This window comes from Macaca mulatta, chromosome 5, assembly GCF_049350105.2.
Source record: "Macaca mulatta isolate MMU2019108-1 chromosome 5, T2T-MMU8v2.0, whole genome shotgun sequence".
Classification (NCBI taxonomy): domain Eukaryota; kingdom Metazoa; phylum Chordata; class Mammalia; order Primates; family Cercopithecidae; genus Macaca; species Macaca mulatta.
In genome coordinates, this window is record NC_133410.1 from 119,128,281 (window position 1) to 119,149,082 (window position 20,802).

The 20,802-nt window shown below is 37.1% G+C and overlaps 1 protein-coding gene and 1 long non-coding RNA gene across 2 annotated transcripts in view; one reads left to right on the plus strand and one right to left on the minus strand.

The window, feature by feature from the left end:
- Positions 1-20,802, minus strand: part of LOC114678379 (uncharacterized) — an 81,283-nt gene that overhangs the window by 5,753 nt on the left and 54,728 nt on the right. Inside the window, exons 3-4 of the long non-coding RNA XR_013417266.1 lie at positions 19,462-19,529; positions 3,223-3,896 (exon numbers count right to left, since the gene is read on the minus strand). This is a non-coding gene — a long non-coding RNA (uncharacterized LOC114678379). The remainder of the gene's footprint in view (positions 1-3,222; positions 3,897-19,461; positions 19,530-20,802) is intronic.
- Positions 2,993-20,300, plus strand: RRH (retinal pigment epithelium-derived rhodopsin homolog). The gene is made up of 7 exons (XM_015139027.3): positions 2,993-3,235; positions 8,250-8,440; positions 10,144-10,243; positions 10,780-10,933; positions 12,198-12,366; positions 17,813-17,991; positions 19,419-20,300. Exons 1-7 carry the CDS (start codon positions 3,130-3,132, stop codon positions 19,531-19,533), a joined length of 1,014 nt encoding a protein of 337 aa, XP_014994513.3. The 5' UTR covers positions 2,993-3,129; the 3' UTR covers positions 19,534-20,300.

The window sequence follows — 20,802 nt, forward strand, 5'->3', positions numbered from 1 at the left end:
ACTAAAACTTAAACATAGTGAATTGCAGATCGAAAAAAGGATTTATTTGTATTACTGATCTTTTAAAAAATAGGCTGCTGTAGCAGTACTTTAAGAGTATTTACAAATTAACACCCCCTTTCAAAACCCTGGCCTTTTATGTATGAGAAGATAGCTCTGTATTTCCCTTTTGTATTTTAATACATAAATCAGTTAAGCTGTTTCTCTAATTGCAATTAATAATTGATTTTAAAATTTTCCATATTAGTAACGTGTTAAAGATGGAGTAGCTCTGTTCAAGTGAAAAACTAGCAAGAAATTTTTAAAAAGCAGTTACTTTTTCTCATCCAACATGAATATTAAAAGTTTTACTGAATGTTATTTTTACTTTTTTAAAGGGACTCTAAAAGTTTAAGGTGTTATTGACTGCATGTGAATATTTGATTGCATACTACATGTTCAGATTGCTGGGTAAGGATGTTAAAAATGAAATTAGTTTTGGTCACCATTGCTAGTGAATGTAAAGAAATGACTGTGGTAGCAAGTTAGAATGCTGTGATAGCCATTTACCCTGCCATTCATTTTTCACTTCTCAGAAGGAATGATGTTTCTATATCATTTGTTAGATTATCTAACATGCTCATGGAGGAATGCTCTTGAATGCTCATTTGAGGAGCATACAGTGTTGTCTTTGTCAGTATTTGGGGTTTTATCTTTTTTTGATTGATGGAATTGCAGCAGGATGAATTAATATATATGAGGAGCAAATGTGTTGAAAATTACAGTTTTTACAGTAATAGCCAGTTATGCTTTTACAGTTTAGGACAGGAGATTATTTGATTTAAAACTGTGGTGATGAAATTTTCATGCAGTGTTAGGGCCAGGGTTTTTGCTTTTGGTTTGGAAAAGATGTTAGCACCAAAGGGTGACGGCATTGTCCCAAGGACAAATAATAATAGTGCAACATTTCTACAGTTTTTTTTTAACATTAAAAATAAATCTAAAATGGCAATAATGGAGATAATGTATAGATCAGTAGACAAACCACTTGGAGATTTTACCTTTTAGCTTATGCATATCTTTTGGTCACTGGCCATCTTTAAGCTTTTATTTCCACATCTTTTCCCTTTTTTCCCTTATAGTTTCTGTTTTTTTGAGATAGAGTTTTGCTCTTATTTCCCAGACTGGAGTGCAATGGTGCAATCTTGGCTCACTGCGACCTCCACCTTCCAGGTTCAAGCGATTCTCCTGCCTCAGTCTCCTGAGTAGCTGGGATTACAGGCATGTGCCACCATGCCCGGCTAATTTTGTATTTTTAGTAGAGATGGAGTTTATCCATGTTGGTCAGGCTGGTCTTGAACTCCTGACCTCAGCTGATCTGCCTGCCTTGGCCCCCCAAAGTGCTGGGATTACAGGTGTGAGCCACCGCACCTGGCCTAGTTTCTGGGTTTTTTGAGGCATTCATTTTGAATCAAATTCACATGTATTTCTAAGCCTATCCCAATATAGCTTTTCTGTATCACTCATGAAGGAAGCATAAAAAAGAACTTCGAATGCACATACCTCACTCATATCAAAACTTTCATCTGCAGCAGAAAGGTGACTATCTGAAATTACGTATTTCTCAGTTTTTAGAATAATTATTTCTGGAAACGTCATGGATGCTACAACTAGGTATAACTTATTATAGAAAAGGAAGGTAGTATGACCCAAAGCAAATTCAGAAATTCTAAGTTTTATTTTGCATACCGAATGAAAGAAAAGACAGATTTTTTAAAGGGAGTGATTTCCTCTTCATTGCTCTAGGGTCATTTGAAGACACGATGCTGATGAGATTCGCTTTTCTAGTATAGGTATAACAACATTACATTTATAAAAATGTGAGTACTGGTAGCTATAAGATTTGGGACAGATAACCTTTTCCTCTTGAGTTTATACACATGCAAGATAACTGAGGCAAAAGGATTGTCTTAGGCTTCTCCTGTGCCATTCTAGGATTTATGAAATTCAACTAAGTGGGTAAATATAGCCCTCTAGTGGTTCTGTTTTATGCTTACACTATTAACTTTGGTGCATCTAAGCATTTCTCTAATGTTTACTGATTTTAAGAAACTGAGGAGAATCAGATTTTAATAATGTTAATAACATAAAGAATATGGGAAAAAGGTAATCATTCTAACAAAATATGTTCAGGTTTTCAGGTTGTAATGCAATAATCCAGAATATTTTTATTCTGTACTTTACAATATCAGTGATTGAATTCAGATGCTTTGGCAAAGTATACAATGATTACTATCAGATAATATTAATTACTCATGTGCATATCAAACTATAGGGGAAATTAACAGGTGGATGGTGGAGTTGATCATGTTATATCCATGCTATGAAATAGCTACTAATAAATTAGACTATTAGATTCTGAGTTTATTGACTTGGAATTTATAATACAGCCTTAGGGGAAAATAAGTTGCATTATACATATACACATATATACTTATTTTTTTCCCCTCATTTTATTCATACAAGTGGAGGAAACCTCAAACACTTGTATGAATATATGTATAAGCAGAGAAAAACGTAAGAAAGGATATGCACCAAACAATACTGGTAACCTTTAGGAGAGTGAGATTTGGAAGTTGGAAGGAGACTACTTCTTTATTACTAATATTTAAATTGTTAAGAGAGAAAAAAAAAAAAAAAGCCGAAATGGAAAAACTGGAAGGGTCAACAGAAAACAGGGACCTTAATCCGAATAGTTTTAGAGGACTAAGGCTGGCTCTTAATTTCCAGCTGAAATCAGTTAAGTCTGATCCTATACTGATTTCCTGAGTTTGTTTATTGTTTAAATGGGATGTGTGTGCTTGATAATCTCCTTAGAAAGAAGACTGATGCCCAAATAGGTTAAAATGTGTGGTGCTTGGTATTTCTTTTTGTTTTGCTAATAAGCTTTTCCCTTATTCTGGGAATTAAAATCCCTTCCTCTTTAGTCCAATTAAATCTGTTAAGGGAGGGCCTCTATGAAAAGGCCCTTCTTTGAGATCTCTAAGTGGAAATGATTGGTCCTGAAAAATCTTTCCTCAGTAACTCGTAAAACTGTTCATAATTATCGAAGGCTTATTATGAAGGGTGTCTCGGTATCTTCCCTGCAAAATGCTAAGAAATAATTTAGGCAACAGTTCAGACTCTAAAAATGAAGATGGCTCGGTCTTTTCACAGACTGAACACAATATTGTTGCAACTTACTTGATTATGGCAGGTATGGATGTTTAATTAACAGTTATCTTTCTTTAGAATAGGTGAAGAAAGGCAGAAGTTTTCAGCATAAGGCATGCATTGTTTCAGGTTCCATATTATTGGCCAACCTCGACAAGTCATTTATCCTGACTTGGCTTGCTCGTTGGTAAATGAGGATGATGATATTCTATTTCTGGGCTGTAAAGATCAAATAAGAGAATGTGGGTGAAAGAATAAGTGAAAACATTGTTAGTGATGGCTATTGTCACAGGTTATTTTGAATTTTGATAACATAAGAGCAGTGAAGTGGGGCTGAGAAAAGTTTTCTATGTAATAAATAGTTCTTTTATAAAAACCTATGTATTTGGTTCTGCATTGTCAAAGTTTTTATTGGAGAAGAGTATGCACCATGGCAAAAATGTATTTTTAGCATCATTTACTCTTCTTATATATAACCCTCATATTTTTGTTATTGGTGGTAGAATTTAGCTAAGGACTTAAAGGCTCTGGAAAGAAAAAGTCCTAAGAAGACAGAGCAGAGTATATTGTCATTGAGGACAGTCTGAGAATTCAGCTTGTTCCAGAATGCTTATTGGAAAACTCTTGAGTTTTGGATTTCATCTTTTAGTATATTTGCAACTGTGAGCAAGTTTCTTCTCCTTTTTGTTCTTCCATTTTCTCATCTGTAAAACAAGCATAAGAATAAGTTACCTGTCATGATTGTTATAAGGAGTAAAATTAAGTGACACATAAATGCCATATAGTAGGTGTTGGACAAATATTTGTTTCTTTTTCCCTTTCCTCCCCACATACTCACTGATGTAAAGGATTGTTTGCAGAAAAAAAGGGATGGGGGAATGACAGTAGAAACTTTTTATCTTTTAATGTGTCATTGAATTGTATAACTTTTGTATTGAGTAATCACTTAATTTTCAACTTTAATGAGTTTTAGAATTAACTCTGTTATATTGAGTTCATTATTTTTTGCATTGACTTTTATAAAAATTTTCAAACATATTCAAAAGTAGAGTGAAAAGTGTAACACATCATCCTATACCCAGTTTATAATTGTTTAGTTTCTTCCTTATAATTCAGCATATTACTTCTAGTGCTAGAAATTGAGCTCCTCAGTTAAGTTTTGTGATTTTAGTGACGTGTTACCTTGTTCATTTGAATACCTCTGTATGATAAGTACTAGACAAGTTCTAATTTTTTGTAATTGCAAAAAAGACAGAAAATCTCATAACAATTACATGGAAATACCTTGTATACAAGTGTTTGGTTTAGTTATTTGTAGATGAGCAAAAAAAAAAAAAAAAAAAACCAACTCAAACTATCCTTTTTTGACCTGGTTACAAAATTAGCATGCAGAAAATATTCTACTTAGTTCTTATCTCCGTAACAGTAATAATAATAGTAATCTTACTACTGCTACTAATGTTATCATTTGAATACTTGCTTCATACCAAGCACTGTTGTAAAACCTTACACATACAGAATAATTCTTCTTACACTAATTCAGTAAGTTACTCTTCAGTTTTATTTCTCTAGTTTATATAGATGAAGGGCTTAAGAAACCTGTCCAACACACACATCTACTACGTAGCTACAGCAGGATTTGAACCCAGGCATTTTGGTTCTACAGCCCTCACATATAAATCCGAGTCAGCTTTACCAAGTTATATACAATGAGTGTGTGTTATTTGCTTGTGTTTCTGGTGGATCCACTGAAGAAAGCATATCTGACCTCTTTATGCTTTTGTTCTGCCCCTGTATCAAGCATCTATTTTTCTTTAAATCCTCTAACTTTCCTCCTTTAACAAAACTCACGTAAACTCGCAAATCAAAACCAAAACTATGAGGAAAGGATGTAGTGAAAGCATTTATTTCATTTGTTACTTTTACCAAGAGCCTATTTAGATTTTTTTGTTTTTTGTTTAATGGTTAATTTGATCTTTCATTTAGATTTTGGCTCCTATAAACTGTTACAACTTCCAGTGCAACAGACGTTTTGTTAATTTATTGTGTCATTGAGCACTCTCCCTTTCCCCAATTAAGGCTGGGAGGTAAGAGCACATGGTGAATTTGAGTATCTGAAATAAATCATTATGGATGAACTGTAAAATGAAGGGTAAGAGAGAGATTGAAAAAGATGGCTGAGTACCAGACAGTGACGAGCCATGTAAGTATTAAAGGTGACAGGGAGTCACTGAAGCGTTTGAAATGAGAGTGACATGATCTGATTTGCATTTTAGAAATGTGCTATAGTGGTAGCTAACAGACCACATAGGAGTCCATTGCAGTGATTCTGAGGAGGGAGTAATGGCAGTGAGGACAGAAGGAAGTAGATACATTCAAGAGCTAGAAGGTAGAATTGATGAATGGATGATGGGATTGTGGGAAAAGGAGAGAAGTATTGAAGATGACGCCTAGGTTTCTTTTTTGAGCTACTGAATAGATGGTGATGCTCTTCATCAAGATAGGAACACACTTGGGGAAGAATAGGTTTGAGACAGGAGAAAAAATCTCTCAGTTCAATTTGAGAGGTGTTCAATAAAAAGCTGGACATATGGGTTTGAGTGTCCGGAGGCTGAAAAGTATCAGGGTATAGCTTTGGGTATGAAGAAATCACTCAAGAGTATGTGTTAAATGTGAAAAGAAAGGGGTCTAGGACAGAAGTTTGGACAATGCACATATTTAATAAGACACAGATGGAGAAACAAAGGCCAGGAAGTAGATCAAGAAGAGTCTGTTGAAGAGATTGGATGGAAGTCACAGAAGACAAGAGGGAAAATGTTTCAAGAGTGAAGGAGAAGTCAACATCAAGTGCTACTTAGCATTTAGACTGACTGTGAGATGGGACTTAACTAAAATCTAACGACTAGATGATCTATTATATACCCATTAGAAGACCTACAGCTGTGGAAACAAGGCAGCGTGCTTGGCACAGCTGCAGAGAGAATGGGCTAAACTGCTTACTTCATACCCCCCATTATTTGTAAGACTCCCAGAATTATAGTTCCTTTGTTCTGGTTGCATACTTGGTAGGCAGCAATTTACTGCACTGTTTTTATCTAACTTTAAAAACAAATCATTGAATTTGTAGCTAGCCCACAAAGTCTTCATTTCATTAAATTCTTTGGAGTATATCTTGTATACATGCTACAATCCTAGATGCTAAAAATAGGGCCAAAGATTCATCAAATTTTCTGTCATTGTGTTCTAATTATCTTGAAGGAATGATAGAAATTAAGCAATATGGGTTTTAGTTGTAGCCCACTTATTAAATAAATAAAGCTGTATGTCACATATTCAAAAACCACAGAAATCATGAGGAGCCTGAAATCTACACGAAAAGACTAGGAAAAGTAACAGTTAAATTATATAGCGTTACATAAGACTAAGTTAATCATAAGCAAGTAGTTTGGAAATTGAGGGAGGAGAGGATAGTGTGGGTAGGAGAAGGCTTAGGGGCTTGAACTGGTTTGAAGGATGGATGGCATTTGGATAGGCAGAGGGAAGGAGCAGTGTGCTCCAAGTGGGAGAAATATGAGTCAAGCATGGTGTATCTGGGGAAAAACTAGAATGGAGAGTTCGCTTGACAAGTGTAGAAATGTGCTTCTGGAGAGTGACAACAGATTGAGGCAAAGAGCCTGGAATATCAGGTTGGGACATTTGGATTTTTATCTCACAGCCAGTGGGGAATATTACAAGTTTTTGGGAGGAGAAGAACCATGGTTAAGTCTATGTTATAGCAAGCTGATTCTGCCAGAAGCAAGGAGGGGAAAAGAACAGGAATCTGGAAGGTTAGTGTAACAGGCTAAGGCAGAAGTTCTGACTGAAGTGCCAATATATGATAAAAGTTTTTACTGAGCTGATATTGTTGTATGTTGGTGCTTGGAAACTGTCCCTCTCTGACAATAATTGGGGATCGATCACCAAGTAATTCTTTTCTCGATGGGGAACTCAACTCTATTCCTGCTTGTTGCACAACCCGCCTTTAGTCTCTAACAATCCAGTAATGATTCTAGCTTCTTGACTGAAATCTACTCACACCCCACCCCCTCACACCCCTTTAGGATCTAGTACAGCCCATATCTGGCTTATGCCCTTTACAGCATGTAGAGGATGTTAAACATGCACATCCAGTACACTCAACAGTATTTCTCAGTGTAAAATAATACAGTGGCATTCTGGTTAATAAGTTTAGTTACCCGTCTACCTCAATGCAACCAGTCTGGGGCACTGACAACACTGAGGTTCTGGACCTGCAAGCAAAGAGTCAGAAACTTAATTAAGGTGGTATCAGCTGTGAGGCTTCTCTATGGACCAAAAAGCTGGTTCAACTTCCTCTCTGGATAGACAAGTCTTGTAGTATGCATTCTTCTATTGGGGAAGGGGTGTGCTTGTGCGTGTGTGTGTGTCTCTGTGTGTGTGTTGGAATGAAGAATTTGGATATGTTGAGTTTCAAGAAATACTGGAATAGTCATATAATCTTACATATGGTAGATGCTTAGTAAATGACAATGAGTTGAATGAAAAATAATGTGGAACTGGAGCTTGTGTCATGGCTGAAAATAGTGACAAAAGTGCTGTGAGGATAGAATGATAATTGAAGCTTGAGAAAGGCAACTATGGAAAAAGAGGAGTCCCAGGCCCCAGGAAGGAAGAGGAGGAAGTTAAGCTGCCAAAAAGAGGGTATGGTCCATCATATATTTGTCCCAAAAATCAGCAGGAATGGTATGAAAGCCAGTGAAGGAGTTTCAAGGACAGTTCACTCAGTAGCGATGACATTAAAACCAGCCTTCAGTGCTGCCTTGTGCAATTGGCAGATTCTTTGTGTTTTAATTTTCTCATTTCTATTTCACAGAAGGGATGTGAAGATGTTACAGTTTTAAGAACAGCAGGAGCTCTTCAAATAAATGAACAAAAATAGATCTGTTATGTTTTTAAAGGGGCTTAAATATTTAATTTTGAGTCTACTTTGAAACATTCAAATTAAACAAAATGCATCATATTTTTGTGTGTGTTCTCAGGTATGATAAGTATTCTCAGCAACATAATAGTTCTGGGCATCTTCATTAAGTACAAGGAACTTCGGACACCCACAAATGCAATTATTATTAACCTGGCTGTTACTGATATAGGGGTCAGTAGCATTGGCTATCCCATGTCTGCTGCCTCAGATCTGTATGGAAGTTGGAAATTTGGATATGCAGGCTGTCAGGTATTGGAGATCATTGGAATGAAAGCAAAACAAATAGATCAAAGAAATGTAAATTTAAATGTCTAAAAAGAATCCCAAGAGTTTAAATCGAAAAAGATATTGTAGGATAATAGACACAGCACTTTTACAGAAAAGAACTTCAGAAGTGACTAGCAATATATTGTTTAATAAGAGAAATAAAACCACCAACCATTGTTATATTTTCAAAATTCTCCCAACCCAAAGGAAGAAACAAACAAAACAACTAGCATTCAACTAAAGAAGAGTGCTGATTTGCATATTTAAATGAAAATGTGCATATTGCAAATTGAAAAAGAATTACCCTGCTTTCATCTGAAACAATATTTAGTGATTTAATCATATTATGGAAGACAGTTAAGTCACCATGTTGTTGAATTTTTTCCTATAGAAAGTCCTCCATGAGAATTGTTACTAAATGTATTTGTTATTTTTTACTAAAAAGGAAATGAGTTAATATTAATTTGCTTTAAGATAGTAGGCAAATATTACTTTTGGCCTAATTCTTTTAGCGGTTTACTATTATAAGCTAAAAACTATAGAGAATTAAATGAAAGTAGTAGTGAATACTGAATATCCACGTAAGTACCAACCAGTTTTGTTAAGTCTTACTGTTCCTCAATCTGTGCTTCAGATTGTTTTCCTTTTTAAAGACATAAAACTATACAGATAATGATGAAGGCTATTGCATACCATCCTCAATCTTATTCCTCTCATGAATGTTTTCCTATCTTATATATTTGCACATAAACCAGATACTGTCTGAATACTTTAGGTTTTGTGTAAATGATATAACACGGTTTGCATTATGTGATTTCCTTTCATTGTTCTATATTATGTTTTTGAGGTTTATCCATGTTGATGGATATGGCTGTAAGTCATTCATTTTGACTGCTATACAATATTCCATTTTATGAACATAGATAGCCCAATGTACTTTTTCATTTTACTCTTATTGGACATTTGTTCCCATTTTTTTTTCTATCACAGAGAAGGCTTCAATAAATGTTCTTATATACGTCTCCTTCTGCAATATGTGAGTTTCTTTAGACACATTGCCTAGGAGTGGAATGGTTTAAGTTGTAGAGAATGTTCATCTTCAACTTTATCAGAAGTAGCCAAATTGCTGTCCAAAATAGTTATTCAAATTATGAGAACATTTATTACTCCACATTCTCTTTAATACTTGGGATTGTCAGACTTTTAAATTTTCATTTTCAAGAGTGTAAAATGCCATCTTATAATCAGTATTTCTTTGAATATTTATTGTGGTTGCATGTCTTTTGTTATAAACATTCAAATGCCAGTGGGCTTTTGTGCATACCCCATTCATTCTGGCCATTTTTCTATTGAGTTTGTCTTTTCCTCCTGTTGAATTGCCCATCTTCTGAATACTAGTCTTTTGCTGGTTTGTGGGTTGTTCTGCACTCTGTTCATAGAGTGTTGTAACAAAATTTCACTGTAAGTCTTAAAATTTTGAAAAAAGTTCATTTTAGTTAATGAAATTACAAAATACTTTCCATAAATTTTTATTAAACTAGTTATAATTTGACAATGAAGATGTCTTTTAAAGTAGTAAAAAACATTTAGTATATTTGAGATATATTCTAACAATGGTACAAAAATCTAAATGTTTCTTGGGAGGGTGTTTAGAATGGTAGAGTATTTTCAATTTTGGTTTTCAGGTTTATGCTGGATTGAATATTTTTTTTGGAATGGCAAGCATTGGATTACTCACTGTCGTGGCCGTGGACCGATACCTGACCATCTGCCTTCCTGACATAGGTACAACACTTTTCTCAGCTTTCTTAATGAATCCATTTCTTGACTAATGGCCACTCAATATGTACGCTAAAATATAAACCTAATGGTTTGTAGTTAGGGTCAGTTTTATTTCTCTGGCAATAATTGTTCAAATGTTTCAATGGCTTCCTATCGTACTTAGAATAAAATCCAAATTTCATAAGGTCATTCACACTTTGAGGTATGGACCAAGCCCAAAGTGAGGTCTTCGTATACACTGTTTTGCTAGGTCTGGAAAGCTACTCTTCCTGTTTACCCTCTGACTGATTCTTTTCTCATTTAGGTTTCAGCTTAAATGTCATTTTTTCCCAGAATGTGAACTTATGTAGATAGGCTTGGTAAAAAGGGAGAACATATTTGTTACTTTTATTTGGCGTTGCATGCATGTTTTGGCTCCTGAGGCCCACCAAAGTGCTCTGTAAAGAATCTACTTGATAACACTTGTGAATCAAGCAAGTTTAAAAAAGTGAGTCCCATTAATGGCAAATGCTGCTAATATTTCCTATGCTTGATAATAGGGAGAAGAATGACCACCAACACTTACATTGGCATGATTCTGGGAGCCTGGATCAATGGCCTGTTTTGGGCTTTGATGCCTATCATAGGGTGGGCTAGTTATGCCCCAGATCCTACTGGTGCTACTTGTACCATAAACTGGAGGAAAAATGATAGGTAAGAGAGAAGTTTACACTTTATAATCAAATGCTTCTAGTGTAGACATTTTCTCACCCCTTCAAATTTAAGCTCAGATCATGTGTTCCTCATACAGAAGGTGGCAAAGTGCTTCCTCGGTAGTGATAATGTGATTCTAGCAAAAGTCGGAATTGAGAAAAGTGACTTATGCTTGTTTGCAAGTAAAGGTCATCCATCTCACTGTGTCTCCTTTACCCCATTCCTTCCTCCCTCCCCTGTGTTCTCTCTTAAAGCAGCAACGCAGGGTACCAATCACCCTTCCAATATTTGCACATCTCAAAGGTAGGATCATGAGCAGGAAAAGGGTTAGTGAAGCTAGATAGAGTGTGCGGCTCTGGCAAAAGCGCAAGCTGCCTCCCTGCTGTCTTTTCAAGATGGTCTGGTGTCCAAGCACATTCTGAGAACTGCACAGCAAAAGTACAGTCACTGCAAAGATTTACCTGCTAGTTAGTGAGGCTTCTATATATTTTCCAGGAACAAGAGGATATTTTAGTTCATTAAAGGAAGTGAAGGACGACTTAAAAATGAACAGAAAATTTATAAATCTCAAACCAGATCTAAATCTAAAATTTTTTCTGCAGATTCAAAAAGTAAAGGCTGGGCACAGTGGTTCATGCCTGTAATCCCAGCACTTTGTGAGGTTGGGGCAGGAAGATCACTTGTGCCCAGGAGTTTGAGTCCAGCCTGGGCAACATATTGAGACTCTGTCTCTACAAAAAAAAAAAAAAAAAGTTGGGGGTGGAAATTTAGCTGGCTGTGGTGGTACATGCCTGTGGTCTCAGGTACTTGGTAGGCTAAAATGGAGATTGACTTGAGCTGGGGAGTTCAAGGCTACAGTGAGACATGATTGCACCACTGCACTCCAGCCTGGGTGACCAAGCAAGATTCTGTCTTGAAAGCAATTAAAAGTAAATACTTTAGACTTTATAGGCCAGATGTCTCTATCACAGCTCTTCAACTCTGTCGTCATCCTGTAAAAGCAGCCATAGCCAGCATGTAAATGAGGGCACATGGCTGTGTTCCAATAAAGCTTTATTTACAAAGATGAGTAATAGGCTGGAATAGGCCTACAGTCCATAGTTTGCCAATTTCTGGCCTAAATTAACTAAAAGTCAAATACACTTCTTAAACTATTTAACAATACAGTGACTACCAATATTATTTTTAATAATTATCTCCTCTTTCCCCTTTCCCCGCTTAGGACATTAAATGAGCAATCATGATTGCCTTTTCTTATTTTCAGATCTTTTGTGTCTTACACCATGACAGTTATTGCGATAAATTTTATTGTGCCGTTGACAGTGATGTTTTACTGCTATTACCATGTCACACTATCCATTAAACATCACGCTACCAGTGACTGCACTGAGTCCCTCAACAGAGAATGGTCAGATCAGATAGATGTAACAAAGGTAAGAGGCCAAAATCCTTGAAAAATTGTTGTCATGGAGCTTTTACCCACTCATAGTTGAAAGAGTCCCTGGGACCACCGCAGTCTTCTCTCCCTCATCTCCATCTCTCACTTCCCAGATCTTTCTTCTGTGTTTGCCTCCTTATTTTTTATTTTTTTGAAATGGAGTTTCATTCTTATTGTCTAGGCTAGAGTTCAATGGCACGATCTCAACTCACTGCAACCTCTGCCTCCCTGGTTCGAGTGATTCTCCTGCCTCAGCCTTCCGAGTAGCTGGGATTAGAGACGCCCACCGCCATGCCCAGCTAAATTTTTTGTATTTTTAGTAGAGATGGTGTTTTACCATGTTGGCCAGGCTGGTCTTGAACTCCTGACCTCAGGTGATCCGCCCACCTCGGCCTTGCAAAGTGCTGGGATTACAGGGGTGAGCCACTGCACCTGGCCACTTGCCTTCTTATTTCTGAATCATATGCTGTTTGCTCTTTTGGATATATTTTTGGCCATCATCTCTTGATTTCCTACTGTGGATGATGAGGATTTATTCTCTTATACCACCCACCTGCCCAACTCCTCCTCCATACCTTTCTCCCTCCTTATCTGTCAGTATAATGTTAACAATATTTGGTTAGATAAAGAGGCTCTTTCTCTGCTGTCAGTATGTTTAAACACACCACAGATGTGATGAACCTTATCCTCTTCTTGGAGCCATCCTCCTGGTTCCCTGGGGCCTTCTGCTCTGCTTTGAACTGATTGCTCCTGACGACCGCTGCTCAGAAAGCTAACATCTTCAGGTCTCCCTTCATCATCAGCTCAGGATGCCTTCACCTCCTTCCAGGGTCAAATCCCCTGTTTTCTGGAATGCTTGTCTTCCTTTTTTTTCCCTTCTTGTTCTTAGTTTATTTCCTCTGATTTGGTGGAGCACATTCTTCAATTAATTCCTGAAGTTATGGGAGAGGTAATATTTTTAAGACTTTGCATGACTGAAATTGTCTTAATTTTACTATCATATTGACTGACAGTTTGCCAGGTCTAGAATTCTAGGTGCAAAAGTAATATTCAAAGAGTTTTGAAGGTATCACTCTGCGTCTCCTAGCTTCCAGTATTGCTGCTACAAAGGCTGATGGCATTCTGGTGGTTGATGCTCTGTGGTGATCTGTGGGTTTTCTCTGGAAGCTTATAGGATCTTCTCTATGTCTCTAGTTTTCTGAAAATGTATACTGATGCACCTTGGTATGAGTATTTATCCAGCACTGGGTACTTGGTGAGTTCTTTCAGTGTGGAGACTCCCATCTTGCTCTTCTAGGAGATTTCTCTTATGATTTCTCTGATGATTCCAGTCCCTCTGGTTTTTTCTCTTCTCTTTCCCTGGAATTCCTTTTATTTAGATATTTAATTTGCTAGATTTATCTTCTAATTTTCTTAAATTTTCTCTCCTATATTGTCTATTTTTGTTTGTCTCTTTTGTGGTGGTTGTTTGTTTCTTTTTGTTTCTACTTTCTGGGAGATTTGCTCAATCATATCTAGGTCTAAGATAAGGGTGAGGATAGTGAAGGTCAACCCTTGGGTGCAAAATGCAAGCAAGCCCCAAAAAACTCATTAATAAAAAAAAGTGGGTTAATCTAGTACTTAAAAAAGTTAATGTAAAAATTATGTTGAACAAAATAGAAATTTTAAATAAAAACAGGATCTGACCCTGCACTTATATAATTCACCTGATTCACCTCCCCCTGATCCTAACCTGATAATATCATACAACCTTTCTATTACATTTTTAACATTCTACTCTCACTTTTACAGATAGGGTAAAAACCATTAAAAATAATTCCAACTTTTATTTTAAGTTCAGGGGTATATGTGCAGGATGTGTAGGTTTGTTACATAGGTAAATGTGTGCCATGGTGGTTTGCTGCCCAGATCATCCAGGTATTAAGCCCATCCATCCATTAGCTGTTCTTCCTGATCCTCTCCCTCCTTCCTCCCTCTACCCTCTGACAGGCCCCAGTGTGTGTTGCTTCCGCCGTGTGTCCATGTGTTCTCATCATTTAGCTCCCACTTATAAGTGACAATATATGGTATTTGGTTTTCTGTTCCTGCATTAGTTTGATAATGGCCTCCAGCTCCATCGATGTCCCTGCAAAGGACATGATCTCATTCCTTTCTATGGCTGCATTGTACCACATTTTCTTTATCCAGTCTACCATTGATGAGAATTTAGGTTAATTTCATGTCATGTCCATGATTGCTATTTTGAATAGTGCTGCAATAAACATACATCTGCATGTGTCTTTATAATAGAATGATTTATATTGCTTTGGGTATATACTCAGTAAAAGAATTGCTGGGACAAATGGTATTTCTGTCTCCAGGTCTTTGAGGAATTGCCACACACAATCTTCCACAATGATTGAACTAAGTTATACTCCCACCAAGAGTGTAAAAGTGTTTTTTTCACAATCTCACCAGCATCTGTTATTTTTTTACTTTTTATTAATAGTCATTCTGACTGGTATGAGATGGTATCTTATTGTGGTTTTGATTTGCATTTCTCTAATGATCAGTGATGAGATTTTTTTTTTTTCATGTTTGTTGGCTGCATGTATGTCTTGTGTTAAGAAATGCCTGTTCATGTCCCCACTTTGTAATGGGGTTGCTTGTTTTTTTCTTATAAATTTGCTTAAGTTCCTTGTAGATGCTGGATATTAGACCTTTGTCAGATGCACAGATTGCAAAAATTTTCTCCCATTCTGTAGGCTGTCTGTTTACTCTGTTTATAGTTTCTTTTGCTGTGCAGAAGCTCTTTAGTTTAATTAGATCCTATTTGTCAATTTTTGCTTCTGTTGCAATTGCTTTTGGCATCTTCATCATGAAATCTTTGCCTGTGCCTATGTCCTGAATGGTATTGCCTGGGTTCTCTTCTAGAGTTAAAAACCATTTTAGTTGATAAAACAGCTATTTTATACTCTATTCTCTCCTTGTTTTATGGATGTATATCTTCTGTTATTTCTGTGACATTATGTATATATTTATATTTCCTTCTGTTTACCACATATTTTTGTTTCCCCTGAGTTCTTGCACTGTTTTTTTTTTTTTCTTTGCCTGTCAATGTAAAAGTTTTCTTAAGGTCTGGTGGTCAATGATTGTTCCTTCATACTTAAGAGTGATGCATTAAAAATGTTAATTGTAAGCATGGATATGCTTATTAGTGAGATGTTTCTTTTGGGGGAATTTCTAATTGTCTCTGTAGTTATTGTTGTGACCATTGTCATCATTATTATTATTATTCTCTCACTGTGATTATCTGCTAGTCAAAAAAATTTTTTTTTTCTAACTTCCAAACTCAACCTGAAAACAAATACAATCCTATCTTGAGCTCAGTGAATTCTAGCACAGGCAATTTCTGCTGGATGTGTATTATACATGACGCAGATAATTTTGTAAAGGAGCTCTTTTGTATCTTGTTTAAAAGGAAAAATTGTCTTTTTCATGTTGCTCCCTCCTGATAGCCTGTTAAAATGATGGAATGGAGATTTGGGGGAATTTCTAAGTGTCCAGGTAACTGTATCTCTAGGTATTTTATTCTGGGCAGAATTCCTTTCATGTTCCTAGGTGGGAGGTACAAGTCTATCTCCAAGTTTCTTCACAAGGAGGGGGCAGCACACATATACCTCTTTTTAACACAGTACTGAAGTGCTTAGCTGAACCTGGTGTCCCTGTGTCCTGAGTTTCCCAAATTAGCCTTCTTCTTCTTCTTTTTTTTTTTTTTTTTTTTTTTTTTTTTTTTAAATACTGAGCTCTGGAAGTCTTCCAGGGAGGGGAAGGGGAAGTTACTGGGTAGACTGAGTGGACAGGCAGAAAGATTTGGACGTCTAACTACTTTATTTATTTATTTATTTATTTTGAGACGGAGTCTTGCTCTGTGGCCCAGGCTGGAATGCAGTGACGCAATCTCTGCTCACTGCAAGCTCCGCCTCCTGGGTTCACGCCATTCTCCTGCCTCAGCCTCCCGAGTAGCTGGGACTACAGGCACCTGCCACCAAGCCTGGCTAATTTTTTGTATTTTTTTTTTTTAGTAGAGACGGGGTTTCACTGTGTTAGCCAGGATGGTCTCGATCTCCTTACCTCGTGATCCGCCCGCCTCGGCCTCCCAAAGTGCTGGGATAACAGGCCTGAGCCACCGCGCCCGGCGACTTTGTAGATTTCAACCAGTTCTATTTTGAGCTCCATGTGCACCCCCACATCCAGAGTTTTCTGGTATCCTTTGTTACTAGAGTATCCGTTGCTCTGTAGCATGGTGGTCTATATATGGTTTTCCCTCATAGTTGGCTCTTTTTAGCATTTATTTATTTACTTATTTATAAAATTATTCTCATGTTCCTTAAATAATTTGCCACTAGTCCAATGGTCATTGTTTCCATTAAAAAATATGTATTGTCTAATCTCTGATTCTCTGTCCTTAAGGGTTTTTTGTCTTCTTTAACCTCTGTTCCATAATTTTAGCAGAAAACCTAGGGAAGAAATATAAAAATATAATTTTTTCATTTAAACAAGATGCAAGAGATCTCCTTTACAAAATTATCTGCATTGTGTATAATATATATCCAGTAGAAATGGCCTGTGTTAGAATTCACTGAGCTCAAGATAGGATTGTATTTGTTTCCAAATTGAGTTTAGAAAGTTAGAAAGTTGGCCGGGCGCGGTGGCTCACGCCTGTAATCCCTACACTTTGGGAGGCCGAGGCGGGCGGATCACGAGGTCAGTAGATCGAGACCATCCTGGCTAACACGGTGAAACCCCGTCTCTACTAAAATACAAAAAATTAGCCGGGCGCAGTGGCGGGCGCCTGTAGTCCCAGCTACTCCGGAGGCTGAGGCAGGAGAATGGCGCGAACCCGGGAGGCGGAGCTTGCAGTGAGCCGAGATGGTGCCACTGCACTGCAGCCTGGGCAACAGAGTGAAGACTCCGCCTCAAAAAAAAAAAAAAAAAAAGAAAGTTAGAAAGTTACTTTTTTTAGTTTAGCAGATAATCCCAGTAAGAATAAATAATAATGATGGTAATAATAATAATAATAGCCATGCCAGCAGTTCATAGCATAATGATGTGAAGTGGGGTGGGGTGGGTTTTTATCTGTCTTTCATCAAAGTCAGCTTTTGTACTCTCCCCTAGCATACAGAAAGAAAGAGGGCATTCTTTTATGTGTGTGTACCATTCTTAAAAGCAATGTTATATATTCTTGATATACCCATTTCACAAGGTCTTATTATCATAGGCGACTTCAGGCACTTGAACAAACAACATCAAAGGCAAAAAAACCTCAGCTATTTCCTTTATATCATCAACAACATAAACATATTCACATTCCAACCTAGATAGCTTTTTACCCTGCTTTAGATATATTAATATTTAAATATTTTAGATATTGGGCTTGGTGAATATCTATTTCTTTTCAGATGTCTGTGATCATGATCTGCATGTTTCTGGTGGCATGGTCCCCTTATTCCATCGTGTGCTTATGGGCTTCTTTTGGTGACCCAAAGAAGATTCCTCCCCCCATGGCCATCATAGCTCCACTGTTTGCAAAATCTTCTACATTCTATAACCCCTGCATTTACGTGGTTGCTAATAAAAAGTAAGTAATGTCTAAAATGCTTGCAATACAAAATAAAACTGATATAAAAAGAATGTTAAGATTTCTTGGGAGAGAAGTGACAGAAACCCACTTCAATCTAGCATAAAGGTCATTTGCCTCATGTGACTGGAGCAGCATCTAGATCCTTAAATGCCCAGAGCTCCAGATTTACGACAGACTCTTCCCACACAGTGGCAGAGATGACTGTGGGCAACCCAAGACCCAAGTTCTACCAGCTAAGCATCCCCAAATACCAACTGCATCTCACATGGCTCTCTGGCAGAAAAGCCCCTGGGATGTCAGTGGTCAGCTTAGTTCAAATGGTTACTCCCACCCCAAATACATGGAATAGTGGTTTCCAAAGAAAAGAGTGATTTTATTACTGGAAAATGGACAGGGCAACGTTGGGCTCACTTAGTAGGTAGCATAGATGTATATTTACAAGAAATAAGACATATCATTCAAATGCAAGGGAAAAGTTTAGTCTCAACATAAAAGGCATCTGGATACTAGAGAATTCTTACCTCCTCTCTTTTTTGGGTTTCTCGGCAAAATGTTCCCTTCCTGCCTCCTCAATGAAGTTTAGACGGAGTCTCTATCCAGGCTGGAGTGCAGTGGCGTGATCTCAGCTCACTGCAACCTCCGCCTATGGGTTCAAGCAATTCCCTGCCTCAGCCTCCAGAGTAGCTGGGATTATAGTTGCCCACCACCACGCCCGGATAATTTTTGTAGTTTTAGTAGAGATGGGGTTTCACCATCTTGGCCAGACTCGTCTTGAACTCCTGACCTTGTGATCCACCCATCTCGGCCTCCCAAAGTGCTGGGATTACAGGCGTGCGCCACCACACCCAGCTGAGGTCAGGTAATTTTATCCTGGAATGACAATGTTTGGAAAAGCAGCTTTAGTTACAGGTATATGAAGAAACATAAAATTTTACAGCCCAAACAGACCACGTAAGAAGAATGATGAACACATTTTAAATTCAGAATCTGCTGGTAGTTCTTTTGGAAAATTCTTGCTGGGAAGAACAGATGGATGAAACACACATTGTTAGTTCAAATAAACAACTCATGGCACTTGACATTGGTAGCATCCTTTTAAATACATACAATTATTTACTTTTATTAGATGTCTTCAATCTATAGAATCAATGATGCAAAACTGGCCTTTAACTGTACCATATACCTTATATATTTATAAAGTTTCTCAACAGGAAATCTATAGAATCAATAGTGCAAAATGGGTTTTAACTCTACCATATACTTTATATATTTATAAAGGTTCTCAACAGGAGATGTTAAGTTGGAGGCAGAAATTTATCCAGAGATGTAAATTGGCAGTAGTGGCATCTTAGCCATACTTGAAAATGCTTTAGAAGTTACAAATCATTATGAGTTAATGCCAAATTTTCCTTTTTTTATCGTAGGTTTCGGAGGGCGATGCTTGCCATGTTCAAATGTCAGACTCACCAAACAATGCCTGTGACAAGTATTTTACCGATGGATGTATCTCAAAACCCACTGGCTTCAGGAAGAATCTGAAATAAGAGAAAAGGACACACTGTCAAAACACTTTAGTTTTTTGACAATGCTTTTATTTTAAATATGAGCCCATTTAGATCAAGTGCAGACATGGATCATTGTCCTATGAGACTGTAAGCTCCTCAAGCGCAGCTCATGCTTCTTCTCTTTGTGCACTGGCTGCTGCAGTGCATGCTTCTCTGTGTCCTGATATGTCAACTTACTGCTCATCTCCCTTGATGAATTAGGCATCTGAGGTTAACGTCCCCTTTCTTTCTCCCTATTATGGCATGCATTACACTGTACTGATGACCTTTAACTTGCCTGGCTCCTCCATTAGAATAGAAGCAGTCACTAATTTAATGTTAGAATAAATGAGTAAAAACAATAATAATGAATAATTCTAGATAATTACTGAAATGAGTTGTTGGATATTCCCAGTTAGAATAGAAAGCATTTTTGGCATTTCAACATTTTAACATTTAAATCAATTAACTTATGTTATTAAACAAAAATAATCAAATGAACATTAAACACAATTGTTTCTAAATAAAATGTTAAGTTGATGCATATATATTATATAGCATTATAACCCCTGTGCATATTTTGATGTTTTCTGCAATTTTGATTACCATTTTTCTGCATATATATTCCATATATTTGCCACCAGAGTTAACTTCAATCAGAGTGGAGATTTTTATATGTTTGTTCTTTAATGTATCCTTAGCACATATACCTAATTCTGTCTGGCATGTAGTAGGCACTCAATAAATGTTTTTTCAATGTCAAATGAGTTTGTAGACTCACATATTTGTCATTCTAAATGACTGTTAAGCATAGAGGCGGGCGGATCACGAGGTCAGGAGATCGAGACCATCCTGGCTAACACGGTGAAACCCCGTCTCTACTAAAAAATACAAAAAACTAGCCAGGCGAGGTGGCGGGCACCTGTATTCCCAGCTACTGGGGAGGCTGAGGCAGGAGAATGGCATGAACCCGGGAGGCGGAGCTTGCAGTGAGCTATCCGGCCACTGCACTCCAGCCTGGGAGACAGAGCAAGACTCTGTCTCAAAAAAAAAAAAAAAAAAAAAAAAAGCATAGTACAATATACCATTGTTTAAATAGTAGACATTTAAATTGCTTTCCAGTTTTTAGTTTCATGGATGTACCACTGAAAATATTTCAGTGCAAATATATATTTTCTTTGGGAGAAGTTATTCTATTTGAGGGTTTCTTTTCAGACTAGAAATACTGGATACAAATACAAAAACACTATTATTGTTGCTAACT